Below are 16,541 nucleotides of genomic sequence, written 5' to 3'. Positions count from 1 at the left end.
TTGGCTTTTGTAAATAGTGCAGCGATAAACATAGGGGTGCATCTGTCTTTTTCAAACTGGAATGCTGCATTCTTGGGGTAAATTCCTAGAAGTGGAATTCCTGGGTCAAATGGTATTTCTATTTTGAGCATTTTGAGGAACCTCCATACTGCTTTCCACAATGGTTGAACTAATTTACATTCCAGCCCTTTTTAATCTTAAAAGTAAACTGTGCAGTAGTTCTAGGACATGCTTCATGCTACCTAGCACCCATGTCTTGGCATAGGCTGTTCCCTTAGCCGAGAATGTCCTTGTCTGACTATCCTCCTGGGATTAATTACTACACCCACTGTCACATCAAACTTTGTAACTAACTTTGTGCATTTTTAACTTTATTATAAAATGGATTAGCTTCACTTACAAATATTTAGGGCAAGGTTATAATGTGAGCTCCCCTTTAGGCAAACGACTGCTTTTTCATCTTTGAATTTCCAGTACTGATCAAAAAGTAGATATTTTGGTAAATATCTATTAAATAAATTAATGAAAAAACCACACTAAATTAAATGCTAAATATCCTTCTACATTAACTGGAGACCTATACAGCAATGTGGTTAAGAGGATGGACTTCAAGGACAGAGTTAAATTGCTCAGCAGTATTCATTCTGCCCTTACATGTTACACTGAGTGAGATACTTAATATTCCTGGTTTTCTCATCTCTGTAATGGTGATGCTAAAGGAGGCTGCTCTGTAAGTTGCTGTTGAAAAGATTAAATGAACCACTATATAGAAAGTATTTAAAAGAGTTTCGACTCCTAATAATCACTCCATGAATGTTTGCTACCATTATTATCATTTTTGGTTGAAATATGAAAAAATGTAACTAGAGAGACACTTTACTTGGGGACCAAATCAGTTTTAAACACATGCACTACAATGATATGAAGTCATAGTGTTGCAATTCTCTCAGTTTTGCCTGCTCAGATTCCTTCCCACCATTTTCTCTAGCAGTGCTCAGGTTTTATTTTTTGAGGCATCATCCTTTTACAACTCTCATTCTCTGTTGTAGGTTCCAGGGTCAGGCACCCAACCCAGATATGGCAGAAGGGAAACAGAGTTGGTTCGGGGATGGGGCTGTGACCCGAGCTGAGCCACTGACAATCAGACTAGCACTTGTGCTGGAACTAACCGTAATGAAGTAATTAGAACATGAGCCAGAAGCTGTGGTGGGAAGAAAGCAGAGCCCAAAGATGGAGAGAGACAAAACTCCTAATTACGTCATGTGACTTCCTGGATCCTGCTAAGGTTTTTTTGTTGGTTGGTTTTACTTTGCTTTTTCTTTAATATAGACAAGTCAATAAATTCCATTTTCAGCTTCATTCAGATTGAGTGAGGCTTTGATACCAGAACCAAAGTGTCCTGAATAATGTTGACATAGAGCAGGGACATGGAACAATGGTCGTGCCATTATAAAATCTGCTTAGCCTGTGAACAAAGGCCTAGTTTATTCTTTAACTTATCATTTAACATGCTGTTCTCTCTTCTTCCAGTCGCCTTAATCAATTAAGTAACATTATAACCAGGACAGAAGACAGACTCTGGAGTATAAATGAACCTATGAACCTGTAGGTGGGTAAAGAGGGCTGAGATCCAGATCAACGATCACCTAAATAACCCTATTCTGTAGACAAAAATTCAAAGGAATTATTGACCATCCCTATACATCATGCCTTATACCAACGCCTTCACAAAAGGACCTATAAAACCCCAAACCCTAAACCCTTAAGCACACCTCCTCTCCAAGGTCACCCGTACTCCTGTCCAAGTGTGTACTATCTCTTTAAGTAAAACCTGCTTGGTGCTTCTTCTCTGAGGTTGCCCGCACTCCCCCTTCAAGTGCACAACACACTGTGTTTAAGTAAAACTTTTCTGCTTGAGCCTATTGTACTTTGTCTCTGAATTCTTTTTTGCCATGAAGTCAAAACCTGCTGACCACCACCAGCAGTAATTGTCTTTGTCGCTTCGTTGTCTCATTCAGCTTTCTCATCTCAAACACATCCTTTTCCCTCTCTTCGTTCTATTTCCAGCAGGTAGGGAAGTAGCTGCGGGGCCTTCTGAGCACAGACAGGCTTACACTTTCCAGTGTGGCCTGCTTGAGTTCTGCTTTGGGAAGTTTCCAGAACATAAAACTCACTCCACCTAGTGCTGAGGCTCCCCTAAATCCTGGGGTGGTAGGGACAAGTTCCCACACTACAGATTCTGGTGGACACTGGACACCAGGTGACCAGGAGTTGGCAAGGGAATTGCCTTACGCCAAACAGAAATTCAATGAACTTCCCTCAGTTCCTCTGTTGCCTCTTGCTCTCCACTGCCTGCACCGCCTGCATGGCCGCACAAATCAAAGTGTCACTCTTACTGGCACCACGCAGTGCTGACTCTCACTAGACTTCCACTTTAATGAATTGCTTTCTTACCTGTACCTGTTTGAGCTGTTCCCAAACTCTTTCCCAGTCAGGGTCAAGAGCCCTCCCTCCCCAGCTAGGGTTGAGGTTTTGCCTAAAATGTGCAGGGAGCACTGCCTGGCCACAATATGACCATAACCAGTCATTGTAAATGAAATGACTCAGTTATTTTTTTCCCAGTAGAGAATACTTTTGATCATGTATCATTATAAATGACATCTCCTTTAAGTCCTATAAGGGTTTAAAGGTGTCAGAGAGACTAGTTTATAACAGGAATTTTGATCCAAATGAAAATGGGGATCATTTATAGGGTTATCAAAGAACCACAGTCTTTTCAGACTTGGTGGCCAGAAAGTAGTAAATATAAAACCCTAGAAAAGTACTCCTCTGACTTTCCTGTGTGTAAAGCTCCTTTAGGAGCTGGTAGAAAAGACAGGTTCTGAGGCTCCACTCAGAAATTCTGCAACATGCCCTGGAATTTTCATTTCTTATGAATACTCCAGAAGGGCTGATAGTTCACTGAAGCTGGCTGTCCATTTTGAGACACACTACCCAAAGGAGTCCAATTTTGTTTAGATATTGTAGGCAAATCTAGAGTATATAAATCAAGCTGGGAAGGAATCCCCAGAAAGAATTCCTCATAATTATTTCAGGAACTAAAAGAACTTCAAATACTAAGTCTGAGTTTAAGCACTAATTTTGAAACAAATATTGACAAATTTGGAAGTGTCGCGGCTCTAAAACTGGAAGGACAGAAGCATTATATCCAGTTTTCTCTGTAACTATTTTCTCCTTTAAAAAAAGAGGAAGTGGTATAGAATAAAAACAATAATTTAAAAATTAATTTCAAGCTTATGGCTTTATCAATTTCATTACAATAAACTATGGTAACTTTGCAGTACATCATTGCAAACAATTAACAAAGACAACCTTTGAGAATTCATCTCATTTTAAACAGAGCAGCTATAATGAGCACAATTATAATAATTGGGAAGAAGCTTTTGCAGCATTCCATAATACACAAAAGACAACATGGCAAAATGAAATAGATTGTTTTCTGAGGGAACCACATGAGTTTCACAAAGGAAATCTTATGTTGACTGTTCTGTGTAAGGGGGTGATACAAAGTCATTTGATGCCATGTCAGACACCAGGGGAACTACGAAAACCATTCCCTGATATGTATCCATGTTCATCTTTGTTAAGGGCCAGTGGTTACATAATGGTCAATGATGTGCCTAAACCAGGAAAACTATCCAGCCCTTTCAACAATGGTTCCCTAAGAGAATTAAGCCTAAATACTATAAGGCATCCACTGTACGCAATGGATTGACTCTTCTATGCATTGATAACAGTGCTAGCTCTGTATCATCCTTGGGAGAAACTAGAAAACAGTCTCTCAAATTTCTTGTCTGTAGGGCTTAGTTGCCTCACGAAACCCAGTCTAGAAAGGCTTAACTCCTTAAAGTGAAAATACATACACTGGGATAAACAACCGTTTAATGTTTTTGATTCCAACCAAGATGGTATAGCAACAGCAAGTGGTTCTCTGAGCAATTTAAAGTCTCACATGTATAACCAGAAACGAGAGAAGTAATATTCAGCGCTTTCAGATCAAACTTTGTGCATCAAAATACAACTTTGTGCACACTTACACACTGAGATTAATGATGTCAGTGGAACTCAACTGCAGTTCCACAGAACACGCAATACAACTTTACAGCATGTCTTGGATGCCATCCTCAACCAGTAGCTGTTAAACTGCCCAGTGTATCACATTATGTAGTGATACTATTCAACTCAAGGAAAGTACAGTAGTATGACTTCAACAGAACTGCATAATAAATTCTGATTGGTTTTGTGGTGGGAGCTTTGCAAAAGGTTTACACACTTATGATGGGTTTCTACGTAGAGACTGATCATATCTGATCTTGACTTTTGTGTGAGACGCTGCTCATAGATCATATCAATATCCATTCTCCCTTCATTCCTGACTAACAGAACCTGAATTTTTAACACATTGATAGAATAAAAGTCTACATTTCCCAGTTTCCCTTGCAGCTAAGTATGGCTAATTAAGGCACAAATAAATAGAAATATAAAAGACTCCACTGGAGGGAGCTTTCTTCTGTACCATTCTGCTCCTACCCACCCACCCTCTCTTCCTATTGCCTGCAAAAAATGTGATCAATGGAAATCTAAAAACTACCTTGGACCATGGAAGTGACCTTAAGTGTGGCAGCCATGCATTAGAATGATGGAGCAGAAAGATAAAAACATCCTTCCACTCTACCACAACGCTGCCATACATCCATGGGCTGCTGATTTAAGACTCCTTTAACATGAGAGAGCAAGACACTGCCATTGTGTGTAAGCCTCTATTATTCTAGGTTTTCTCTTTCAAGTGGCAGAACCTAAATCTAATTAATATGATCTACATGGAGTTTCTTACTCAATAAGACCCAGGTGAACTAATAAAGTAATTGATATTAAATATTTGAACTGGTTGGCAACCTCTGAAATATGAACAATGTATTCAGGACAAATAAAAGGAGGTACTACTTTAAGTGCTAACAAACATATGGAAACAAAATGTTTTTACTGGTTAAAAACATATATACTTTAAAGAGGAATTCAGGTCAATAATAAGTAAGGAAAAGAAGTTAGTATGATGTGTGGTATAAATGAAAATTAGTGAAAGCAGTATTATGGTAGATAGCATACCATATGATACATACTTAGCAAAGGTAACAAATGGGGCCAGGAAAGGTATGGATTGAAGTCTGACATACAGACATACTGTGTGTCTTTTTTTATTTACATGTTGATTCTTGATACCTTTGTATGATCATTTATTCTATGTCTATTTACATTGAATAATCCACTTCTGGGCCCAGTGGAAAACTATGCTCTTTTAGCTTTTATGTACAGCAGCCAGACATCTTTGTAAAATCTCCAGGACAACAGAAAATTATTAGCATGCTTTTGATGCCCAGGGAACCTTTCAAGTCTGATTTTTGCTTTGTACTCTCAAAAAGTCTTTAAAATATTTTAAATAAACCTAGCAAAAAGGATCGAAAACAAGACTGTATTTAAAATAAAGCCTATTTCTTAGATTGCGTTTGATCACCCAAGCAGAAATTTTGTTTCAGTGTTTCTGTATAATAATAAGAATGTGTAGTTTATCATGATTATTTGGTCAATAATATTTTGTGGTAGAAAAATATTCTTTTAAATATCATACTAGGATTTAGAGCTCTTGAAACTCGGTCTACTCCAGTGTTAGGTGGACCTTTGGGAAACTGTTAAGGCCCATCTCTTCTGTGAAATCTCAGTATTATTCTTTTAATACCTTCAGATCCTTGTTCTACCTTCATACGCAAATATCCTTAGTTGTGTTTATGTAAATTATGACACACATTATTCACTCTAACTCCACAAGCCAATGTGCAGGTATCTTAATTTAATTAGAGTGACTTAGCCATGGTGGTCTTGGTCAGCTTATGAATCCTCCTCTTTCTTTATGTTAAGCACAAGTGGGTAAAGATTTTAGATGTTTAAAAAGATTCTATTCCTCTGAAAAATGATTTTTTTTATCACAAATACATAGCTATTTAGATGGCAAGATAAAAAGATACATTACCCCTGTGACATCCATAACCTTAATGGCTGCAAGCTGACCCGTTTTGACATGACGACCCTGTAAAGATAGATAAATACATATATACATAAAAAAACTTCAGTTCTGATAAGCAATAATAGCATTTCATTCCAACTGTAAAGAACAGATACATAGATCAGAATGCCAATGGGGAACACACACACACACACACACACACATACACACACACACACACACACACAAATCTCAAATGCTTTGAAGATTAATTTCTATTTAGCGTTTATTTTGTAAAACACCTTCACCACTTTGTCTTTTGGTTCTGTTTTTACATTGGTTGTGTCAAGTTGAATACAAAAGGCAGTTTTGAATAATTTGAATAATCTTCTCCGAAGTGTTAGATGAAGGCTTGTCTAAGAGGTGGCGTATGTGTACAAGTGAAGCATAATAGGATCTGGGCGGAGGGGACACAAGTATCTTCTCTTGTCGGAAAATACGCAGTATGTGAAGAAACTTTAGTTTCCTTGAATCTGAAACTTGCCTGTATTGTAGCAGTCTCAACTGGACATGATTCTGCTATTATTCACTTGACATTGTTCATTTACCTATATCTTAAAAGGGGGCTCAAAATAAAGCAGATAGTAATCAATCCCAATTTGTGGTCAAAGAGATAGTGTTGAACATAAGCCAACTCCTTCCCCAAACTGGGCATCTTTGGTCTTTGGAACTATGATGAAGCATCAATCACACAGAATCTGAAGAAAACAGGGTGTGTGAGGGGGCAAACCCGGAAGAGTAGCTTTCCCTTTTCCTAATGCTTAAGAAACTTGAAGTCTTCAACTGACTCTCAGACAATAGCAAAGATGGTCAATAGTTATTACTTCAAAGTGCATTTTATATACGGCTTCTAAGGAACATTTTACCTACTACTGCTACCTACATAGCAATATTGCTTCCAAGATCAGCTGGAGACAAATCCCAGCTGCACGACCTTAGGCAAGTCCCTTACTTTCAAGGCCTCATCTGAAAGATGGAAATAATAATTGCACCGAACTCATAGTATTGCAGTGAGGATTAAATGAGATAATCTATAGAAAGAGCATGATAGTGCCTGGCACAGATTAATGATCAGCAGGTGCTGGCTATAACTACTTATGGCCCTGTTTTGTGATTAATTTTAAATGTTGCCTTCCCTTGTAGGCTATGTTTCATAAAGACAAGGACTGTGTCTCATCATTGTGTTCCCTGTTTCAGGAAGAGTGGGTACCTCTCCCAAAGATGGTGCGGTGTACTTATGAATGAACAAGAGTAGGCAATAGGGGGCACATTCATGTGCAGCTAGGAAGCGACAGGTTTGGTGCCATCTGCCCCTTTCCTTCTTATCTATCTTGGCTTCTTACATCTATTTACTCTGATGCTGACAGTGCTTAGCCTTTCAACCCCCATTCTGCTCCCTGTCTTCCTTCTCAGGCAGGAAAGAAAGGCCTTAAATCAGTAATTCAGCATGGCTACAAGTGCAGCCCCTCATACTTATTTCAATTTTCAAGAAATTAAGGGATGGGCCTGGAGTTCTACAGCACAAAGCACTCTGGACCAGAACTCAAGAGACCCGGTCATTGTCCAGGTTCTGCCCATGACCGCAGGTTCATCTGGGACATGTTATGTAAACCACCTGGGCCCTAGTTTCCCCATCCGCAAAATGTTGGGAGAGAGGGCTCAGCAGGCGGGGCGAGTGGGGTAGGTATCACCACCCCTTCCATCCCAAGGAACACTCGGAAATTTAGTTTTCACACTCACTGAGTGGGGATGGTAATGCTGCTGCTGTTCAGGATCCAGAGGCCAAGAATACTAACTTCCTGCAGAGCTGCTGTTCATCCACACAAGGGACAGTAGCAGTGCCCTCTGCTGAGAAACACTGAATGGCCTGCAGGCTTGTCAGCTCCCAGGGAGAGTCTGTGATGCTGTAATGATGACCTTAGCAGAGGACTCAACAGCTTCGCTTTGGGACTGTAAAGTCTTTAAATAAGTGCCATAAATCATACCTTAAACAATGGCTATTTCTCCACTAATTTACTGAAGGAGGGTAGGAGAACTGTAGACAACTACAGAGGGTCTGGTTGATGTCATGCAGTTGATTCACCTTCAAATTCTTTTAAAGTTCCGTACAGGTAGATGCGGCTTGCAGTGCCCCCTGAGAACCGACCCCCTATCTGCCACAGCACCTTGGCAGACTCCCAACAACTCTTTTTCTGTGGTCTTTGAGGCTAAACTGTTTGCGTTCTCTAAATGCACCTATTGTTTCTTGCCTCTCTGATGGTGTGTTTTCTTGGCCTGAGATGCCTTTCATCTCCTGACTCCTCAGTAAAGTTACTCTTCCTAAATTCAACTCAAGGACCACCTCCTCTGACACCTCATTTTAAACTGTTCCTGCATTTCTGCTGTCAATGACTGAGCCGAAAGGACCGGTGGCCCCACCTTTCCCTCTGATTCTCCTTCCCTCTCTCTGCTCCTTCCCCTCTGGCTTCATTTACAGCAGAATCTTTTCTCCCCCAAAAGTATTAAATGGAATCCTCCTGGTTCAAGCCACCAGGGGCTTGACCAGCAAAGCCCCATACGCTTTGTCACCCCAGCTTCTTCTACTCCCCCTATGGGAGTCCTTGAGGCACCTCTGCCAAAACAGTTTGAGAAACATTGCTCTTGGTTTTTATTTCTGTAAGAAACAGGAATCATCCCTGAATGAAACATTTGTTACAAGGACATGTCAACATCTAGTTCTTTCTATCAGCAGCCTGAGGGCTGAGCAGATTAGCCCATGGAATTTACTATTCAAGGCCAGGAAGCAGACAGGATACAAGCAAACTCCTTGATGTTTCAAACAGGGCAATGGGCAGCTCTTGGTTTGCAATCAATAAACTGAGTATCTGCTACTTTTTCAAACTTAGGGTACATGATTGTTTTGTTTTTGTTTCAGTAACTGCTATAATGGCATTGAAGGCAACATTGGAAAAGAAAATAACCTACTTCTCTCCATTTTGAACTTCACTTCCAAGTCTGACAGATGACTGGGAGATACACCTCTGGGAGGGCAATAGGGGCTTGCAGGAGACCCTGGAGCTGGAATAATTAGCAGCCTCAGTTCCTTCCCAGGGAAAGGATCCCCGTGGGCTGGGACAGGAAGGCTGCTGAGCTGTCACCCTTTGATGGGAGAGGGCCACCAAGGAGGCTGCCCAGCATGAGTTGCCTTTTACATCACTGGAGAATGTCAGACCAAATTAGGATCCAGATTAAGGCACACTTCGAGGGAATGGCCAGGAATCAGCTGCCCTGGAGATCACTAGAAATCCAAGGTACAGTCGTTGCTAAGACAGTGTTTAAAAAGGCAGCTTCATAAAATCACAAATAAATGGAGCAGGAAAAGCCCCTGAGGTTCCAGCTTCTGAATTAGAAATTCTTTTCACTAAACTTTAGAAATAAGTTTTTTAAACAAACATTCTTTTCATATTTTACTTGTGTTAAACATCGAACCATTTATCTCTTTTGTGTATGAATTTTTTAGTCTTTTTTTTATTTGAGAGCATGGCAACATGGGAGGATGTTGTTATTACAAGAGAATTTAGAAGTGAAAATTTACTGGTATTCCTAATTTTAATTTATTTCTACCTATGAGAGAAATGAAAAATATAAACATAGACTTCATCTAAACTTGGATCTAAAATACATGCACAACCAAAGCCTAAAAATCAAATTTTGGAAAATGAAGTCTGTGATGGGAGACAGATTTAAAGTGAGACAAAGATTTTAAATTTTTTCTCCACAGAAATTAGAAAACATTCTGTCAGACTGCAGTTGCTGAGATGTTTCTTAACAAAAGGATGAGGTGAATTTTTTCTCCTGAAATAACCAACAATAACAAAAATAACAGACTAAATCTAGAAAAACAAAATTGGTATTCCAGTGGGACCCAAAGCCTAAAACGCGTGCCAATCATGTCCTCAGGCAGAAAAAGCTCATCCTGACAACAGGGCATCAAATCAGCAGAGGGTGTGGGCTCCCTCAGAGCTGGCGGGTGTGGTCCGGCCCTATCCTCAGATTCGCTTGCAATCCTCTTCTCCCTTTCTTCCTTCCTACCTCACATTTGAGGTAAAAAAAAAAAAATTACCTCACAAAATTCCAGTTCTTCACAAAATTACTCAATAACTTGGTGATATCTAAATTGCTCAAGGATTATAGTACTCTACCCCATTACCTCCTCCCTAAATGAATGTAAGAAAGAAACAATAGTTTTGTCTGGGAGGCCATATAAGCCTTGGATCTGTTATTGCTGTTATTTTCTAAGAAACAGCAAGACGGCTTTAGAGCTGCTGGCCTCCGGCTAGTCTGGAAGAAAGCATACTTTGATTTCTAGGTCACCAAAATACTTGTTTCCAGCAGAGCACACGAGCAAACTGGGGTTGTGCAAAACGCAGTCTACTTACTATTTCTTTCCCTGCTGTCCAAGGACTCACACACAGGTAGTGTTTTTAGCTCTTTGTGGTTAGCTGAGATTGGATCTCACTTTTATTAACGAAGACTTCTGCAGTTTCCTACAAGTGGGTGCTACCTTTGCATTTCCACAGTGATCCCACTGATCACATCCAATGCTGTGGTTTTCAAAATGTGCATAAGAGCCATGAAAATAAATCAAATAGAACAGAAAAAGAATTCAGAGTGCAGAACATGTAGTAATGGCAGCTACTGTTTGACGGGCCAAATGTTACAGTTCTATCATCCATCATCTATCATTATCAATCATCTCTCTATCCATCATTATTGATCACCTATCTACTATCGATGCTGTGGCACACCACTGAGATTCTCCCTTCAAGACTGACACATCTGACAGCCCTCCACCAAGTCCGTCTCTGATAACTGCCCTCAGGCCAAAGTGGACCACCCAAGGTCATGCTCCCCGCTGGAGACAGGCAAATCCAATGACTGGCTGACACGGGAGTATAAAGGCCCAGCCCTCTTGTCTTAAAATGGGACAATTCTGGAGGGTCATCTCAGCTCCTGACCTCCATGTGGGAGGACTGAGGTCTTTGCAGAGACTGCATTGCAGTTAAAACTCCTTCCACTGCATAATTCTATTTTCTGCATAAGTGTAGATCCTAGGAACATTCCCCAGTAAAATTCCTGCATGTAAATCTTTATCTCAGGGTCTGTTTCCAGGGGAACCCTAACTAAAAAAGCTGATGACAGAGCTTGCCCTAGGAAACAGGCTCTAAGGGATGCTGTCAATGAGCCCCCATCACCAGTGGCTGCCCCCACCTCTCTGGCAGCCCCTGGCATGCTGGAGCAGTGTCACTGTTATGCTGCTCACCAGCAGGGAACTGGAGCAGGAAACAGGTGCAAGGGAGTACACTGGTGAGTCCAATACTTCAGACTTTTGAGAGGTCCAGAAGAGATAGTAATTTAAAAAAAATGGAATCAGCTGGTTTTTGCTAAGAGCCACTGATGAACTAGAGAAAGACAATGAAAAGCCAAGAGTGATTAGTCCTCAGCTGAAGGCAATGAGTAAAAATCGTAAGGGAGGTGAGGTCTGTGCCTGGTTTTCAAAGAAGAGGGGAACATCACTTCTGCAGACTCAGAGGCCTCAGGAGGACTGAAGGATTTCAGACTTTCAAGCACATCAACTTGAATGGCTCCACTCCAAGTTTCAGAGTCTCATTACTTCCAACTAGGATTGAGCTGGAGAGTCAACCTTTTCTTTTACCCTTAAAATTAATTCCTGGGTCTGGTTATATAAGTTTTTTTCTACCTTCAGGCTGCAGAAGATAAGATTCTTTTTAAATGCTACCCAATATTTTGGTAAATGGACAATAGCAGGAGTCAAGTTAGAGCCAGGCACAGTGAGCGGGAGCTCAGACTTCTCAAGGATGAGGATCTGGGCCATGCCAACCAGTCTGCCATAGCTTAGGAAAGAAGCTAACCAAAGGGAGGAGAAGTAAAATGGGTAGTAAAGGAGGAGGATGGTAAGCATCAGCTGCAATCATGAGACAATACGTACTGGTAGGGGCTTTTCTTATAACTTTGCTGAAGAAAAGAGACCAGCCAGAATACTGGACAAGATGTTTCCAGAACTTAATATGCCAAAGTAGTTTCAAGCATCATAAGGGATTGACTGTAGCAGAAGCTGTTGTGTGCCATCCAGATCCCTCCCTGAGCACTGAGGTATGTTGAACTTCTCTCTAGGAATTGCCCTTAGCCAAAGACAGCAGCTGGACCTAAGGTCATGCTCCTGCCTAAAGTAATGCCCCTTACCTGGAGGCAGCAAGCATTCAATGACTTGAGGTTGTGGGACTATAAAAGCTTACATTGCTTACATCAAAGTGGAAAGACTCTGAAGACCCATCCCAGCTCCAAAGCTCCTTTTGGGGATTGTCTGGGCCTTGTAACTGCATTCCATTTTGTTTGCCCAAATCTGTCTTCATAAGCCCACACAGGGTCTGGTCCTGAAAGCACCCCCAAAACACTTTCTATAAGCAAATCTCCATCTTCAGAATCTGTTTCTTGGGGAACACAATCGAAGACTCACACACACACACTCTCTCTCCCTCCCTCTCTGTGTTCTTTGTATTCATATAAGATATTTCTGGATCTGGGGTGACAGTTTTACAAAATTTCTTGCCTAAAGGAGAAAGAGAATATACTAAGTCAGAAGTTGGAAAGTATATTCCAGATAAAGGGAACGGCATGTTCAAAGGTCCATGGTATGGTTATTAGAACATTTCAGCAGCGGAAAGCAGCCCTGTATAGCTGGAGTAGAGTAAGTCTAGTGACTCCACGCAGGGCCTCTCAAGAGACCACTCGGAGGATTTCTGTTTTTAACCCAAGACCAATGGGCAGCCACTGAAAGGTCTGAAGCAAGGGCATGAGGTTGTCAAGTTTTCATTTTGAAAAGATCATTCTGGGGGTAGAGCAGAGAATAGAGGAAACCAGAAAAGATAACAGAAGAATTTATAATGGCACTTAGTAATTCAGTTGAGAGATGACAGCATCTTAGACTAGGCTAGAAGTAGTGGAGTAGGTGAGAAGTGGACAGGGTCAAGAGATATTCAGAAGGTCAAATCAACAATACTTGCAAAAGGTTGGACGTATGTTTACTGTGTGCCTCCCACAGTGCTTGGCCCAGCAGGGACTCAATAAATACTTGCTAAATAATGGGTTGAATGAAGTAGAGATTGGACAGCTGTGTTCAGGTTCTTGGTCAATACCGTCCATATGTCCACATCAGTTCCTCCCATTCCCCACACACCCACTCATTTCTACCCAGACAAAAAGTATCCTGGAGCAGATGGGGTGGAGTTGTGAGTAGGAGTTACAATCATTTCACCCATAAGTACGACATTAGAAGATGAACTTAGTGGATGAAGTTCCACAGATCATGGAGAAACTAGAAATTGGGTTAAGCTTTCCCTCTGAGCTATAATGACACAAGTGAAGGTAAACTCTAATTTTCTACTCACAGTTAACATAAAGGCATGGTTAAGATGCCTATCTGGACATCTTTAGGAATGCTACCTTTCTTTGAGACAACCATGTCTTCAGGCAAAGAGGTAGACAACTTTATGAAAAAATTCCAAAAACACTTATGATTAGGGAACATGAATGTTCACAGAATATACTTGGCACAGTACTCTTAGGGTTTCCCTTGGTTAAAGGGGGCCTCTGTTTTTCCTTGGCCCTCATGTGCCATTCATCAGTAGCTTAAAAAATCCTGCTGTCCATATTTGCAGAGCTGTGATCCAGCCGTCACTGCTCCCAGCCTTGTGGCATAGATGAAGCAAGGGACCAATACAGGACAATCCTTAAGCAACAGCTCTCCATCCCAATGCCACTCCCTGTGAATTCCTCTGCTTGGCACCTCTGAGAGACAGAAAACGGATTATGTTCAAGACTGTTCGGAGCTGGGCCAACTGAGAACTGAGACTTGCACACAGACATGGGGCGGAGAAGAAAAGACTGCATCCCATTTTTCTTTGTTGGAAACTAGATTCCTCCATCTTCATGGCTGCCAGCTTGGCTCAGTTTATAAATCAAAATGGATGATTAAAGGGAAAAAATCAAACAGTCACAATTTTTAGCAGATAATAGTTAATGTATGCAGGTCCCATGGCAGGGAGCCTAATGTCTGTACCCGGGAAAGGCACGCACAGCTGAAGTGACAGCAGTGACGAAGCAGACAGGCTGCAGGGTGATGAGAGCTCAGAAAAGTAGCAGCACCGGTCTCTTGGCCATGGCCTCAAGCCAAGAACACATTTCCCTGTAACCTCCTCTCCCAGCCCCAAAAACAAGAGCCCCAAATCAAACTTACTTCTTACAGGCTCTCATCTAATTTATGCTGCATAATTACCACAATCACTGATGGCTTTTATACATTAATTTCTGGGCAGAGTAGAACCTCAGGACAGCTGCCTATGGATGAGACTAGAATAAGAACATGCAGCTACCTTTTGGGCGTCCCCAACATTTCACCTCTCCCCACCCAGCCAACAGCCTTCCTTATCCCCTGAGTTGGGGTGGACCCTCTGGAATAGATGGCATTTAAAAGCCCTGTTTCCTGGACTTCAGTCCAGAATGAAGTTTATACCCAATTTCAGTAAAAGGAGAAAAATAAGGGCCCTGTGGCAAGTTTTTTTTTTTCCCCAGAAAGCCAGAGATTTCAACTTAAGCAGGCTTACTTCAAGATTTTTTTGTGTGTAAAAATGTTATAATTTTTAAAAGGGAAAGGTAAACAACCCTATGTTGGTTCCCAGTGAAATCTGAGAGCCAGGCCCAGGGTTTTGAAATATGTGGGTATAGTAGGATAGAGGTCAGTAATCCCCTTGATACAAAGATGGACTGTTCCTGATGCAGCCTACAGAAGTTAAGTGTAATAGCAGATAGCTCTTAACAGCTTACAACAGCCAGTGTGAACTGTATTAGAACTAACTTTTCTCTCCTCTGAGTTCCCTTAGTCCCTAATGCCTTTGGACCTTCAGTTCACCCCAGGCTTCTGAATGCTCGAAACAAAGGCTCCTAAAGTGTAGCGACTCTGCCTAAAGTTTGTTTAATTCTCTGACGTTGCCTAGGACAGCATCTTGCAAAGAGCAGGTGCTAAATCCCACTGGGAAACATGAAGCTACTAGGCCTCGGAGACCTTGCAAGCTGCCTCAAATCAGTGAACAGAGACCTCAGTGTTAACCTGGGAGAAGCCTAATAGAATTTGAGGAAATGCCTAGTTAAGGGTAGGAGAAAGTTTTTTTCTTGAGAATTAAGGGGTGATAAGAATGGCTTCAGGTATCATAATGGAAGAAAAGCCACATAGACTGGTGTGAATGTTTTCCTCAGGAAGGTTTTGTTTTTGTTTTTTCTCCAAGTTAGTAACTAACAATGACAGGCTGGGCCACTGGAGTGTGCTCTGGAGGTGGGAGCAGGTAGTAGCATTTTGCATTTCATGTCAGTTTACCTGATGAAAGGGTCAGGGGGAGGAAGGTATGACTAGAGAGAAGCAAGGTCCAGCCCTGCCCTGCCTCCTCTCTGCCTCCCCTTTTCCTGAGAGAGTACAAACCTGAGACTGAGCAAATCCATCTGTTCTTGGAGAAGAGCAGCTCATTTTGTTGGATTTTGAATCAATAGCTTCCTCTCTACGGACTACTTTATGAGGCAACTCTGTCTTCCCCTCGGGACCTCAGCAGACCCTAGCTCACTCCATCTCATCTCTCAGCGGGCAGTGTAAGAAGATACATTATGTACTCTCCCCAGACCTGCATAGGTCTGTCAATCACAGTCCCCCCCTGGACTCGGTGACAGAGATTTACAGCCACGTGGTTGGGAGTGGGTGGGGCTGGCTTTGCACGAAGAAGCACCGTAGGCAACAAGGCAGGTATAAATAATATTAATGATAAAAACTCAATGCTGCATTTCATTTTGCCTAATTTATGGCTTCAGCAGGGAGCCAGTCCACCCACAGTGCCGTCTCAGTCACTTAATAACAGAACGTCTGTGGCAGCAGCAAGGACAGGTCTCAAAGCTTGGGCTGTGCGGGATGAGAAAGGACACTCCAGCTGTCAGAGAAAACAAAGCCAAAGGACCACAGTGTTCTGTTCCCAGCCATCATTCTCAGGGCGGCGGGAGCGCAAATAGGGACCCATTTGACTCTTTATCAGGACTGCTGATGAATACGCCCTCTCCCACAGTGTCCTCAAACCTCCAGAAGTTTTAATTAAAACAAAAGAAGTGTCAGCGGGAGAAGCGCTGGAATATAATTAGGGCCCACCAAACTAAAGGAGTATGGGGAACAAAGACTAATAATGAAAGGGAGGCTTTCACGATCTTACTGAATCCCTGCTCTGTTGCTGACACAAAAATCAATTTCAATAGGCTTTAGTTGTATCTGAGCAGGAGTGCAGGTGACAGATGAAATTTAGTAAGCAATTTACGGGAATCATAATGATTTCCA

At 41.6% G+C, this 16,541-nt stretch overlaps 1 protein-coding gene across 5 annotated transcripts in view; it reads right to left on the bottom strand.

Moving 5' to 3' along the window:
* Nucleotides 1-16,541, bottom strand: part of TNIK (TRAF2 and NCK interacting kinase) — a 365,077-nt gene that overhangs the window by 146,932 nt on the left and 201,604 nt on the right. For all 5 annotated transcript variants that reach the window (XM_073232094.1, XM_073232090.1, XM_073232091.1 and 2 more), the window contains exon 3: nt 6,086-6,142. In XM_073232094.1, the coding sequence (XP_073088195.1) occupies nt 6,086-6,142 (57 nt within the window). The remainder of the gene's footprint in view (nt 1-6,085; nt 6,143-16,541) is intronic.

Source organism: Manis javanica, chromosome 3 (assembly GCF_040802235.1).
Source record: "Manis javanica isolate MJ-LG chromosome 3, MJ_LKY, whole genome shotgun sequence".
In the NCBI taxonomy this organism is placed as follows: Eukaryota; Metazoa; Chordata; class Mammalia; order Pholidota; family Manidae; genus Manis; species Manis javanica.
Note: the sequence above shows the minus strand (reverse complement) of the source record. Positions and strands in the feature narration are given on the sequence as shown.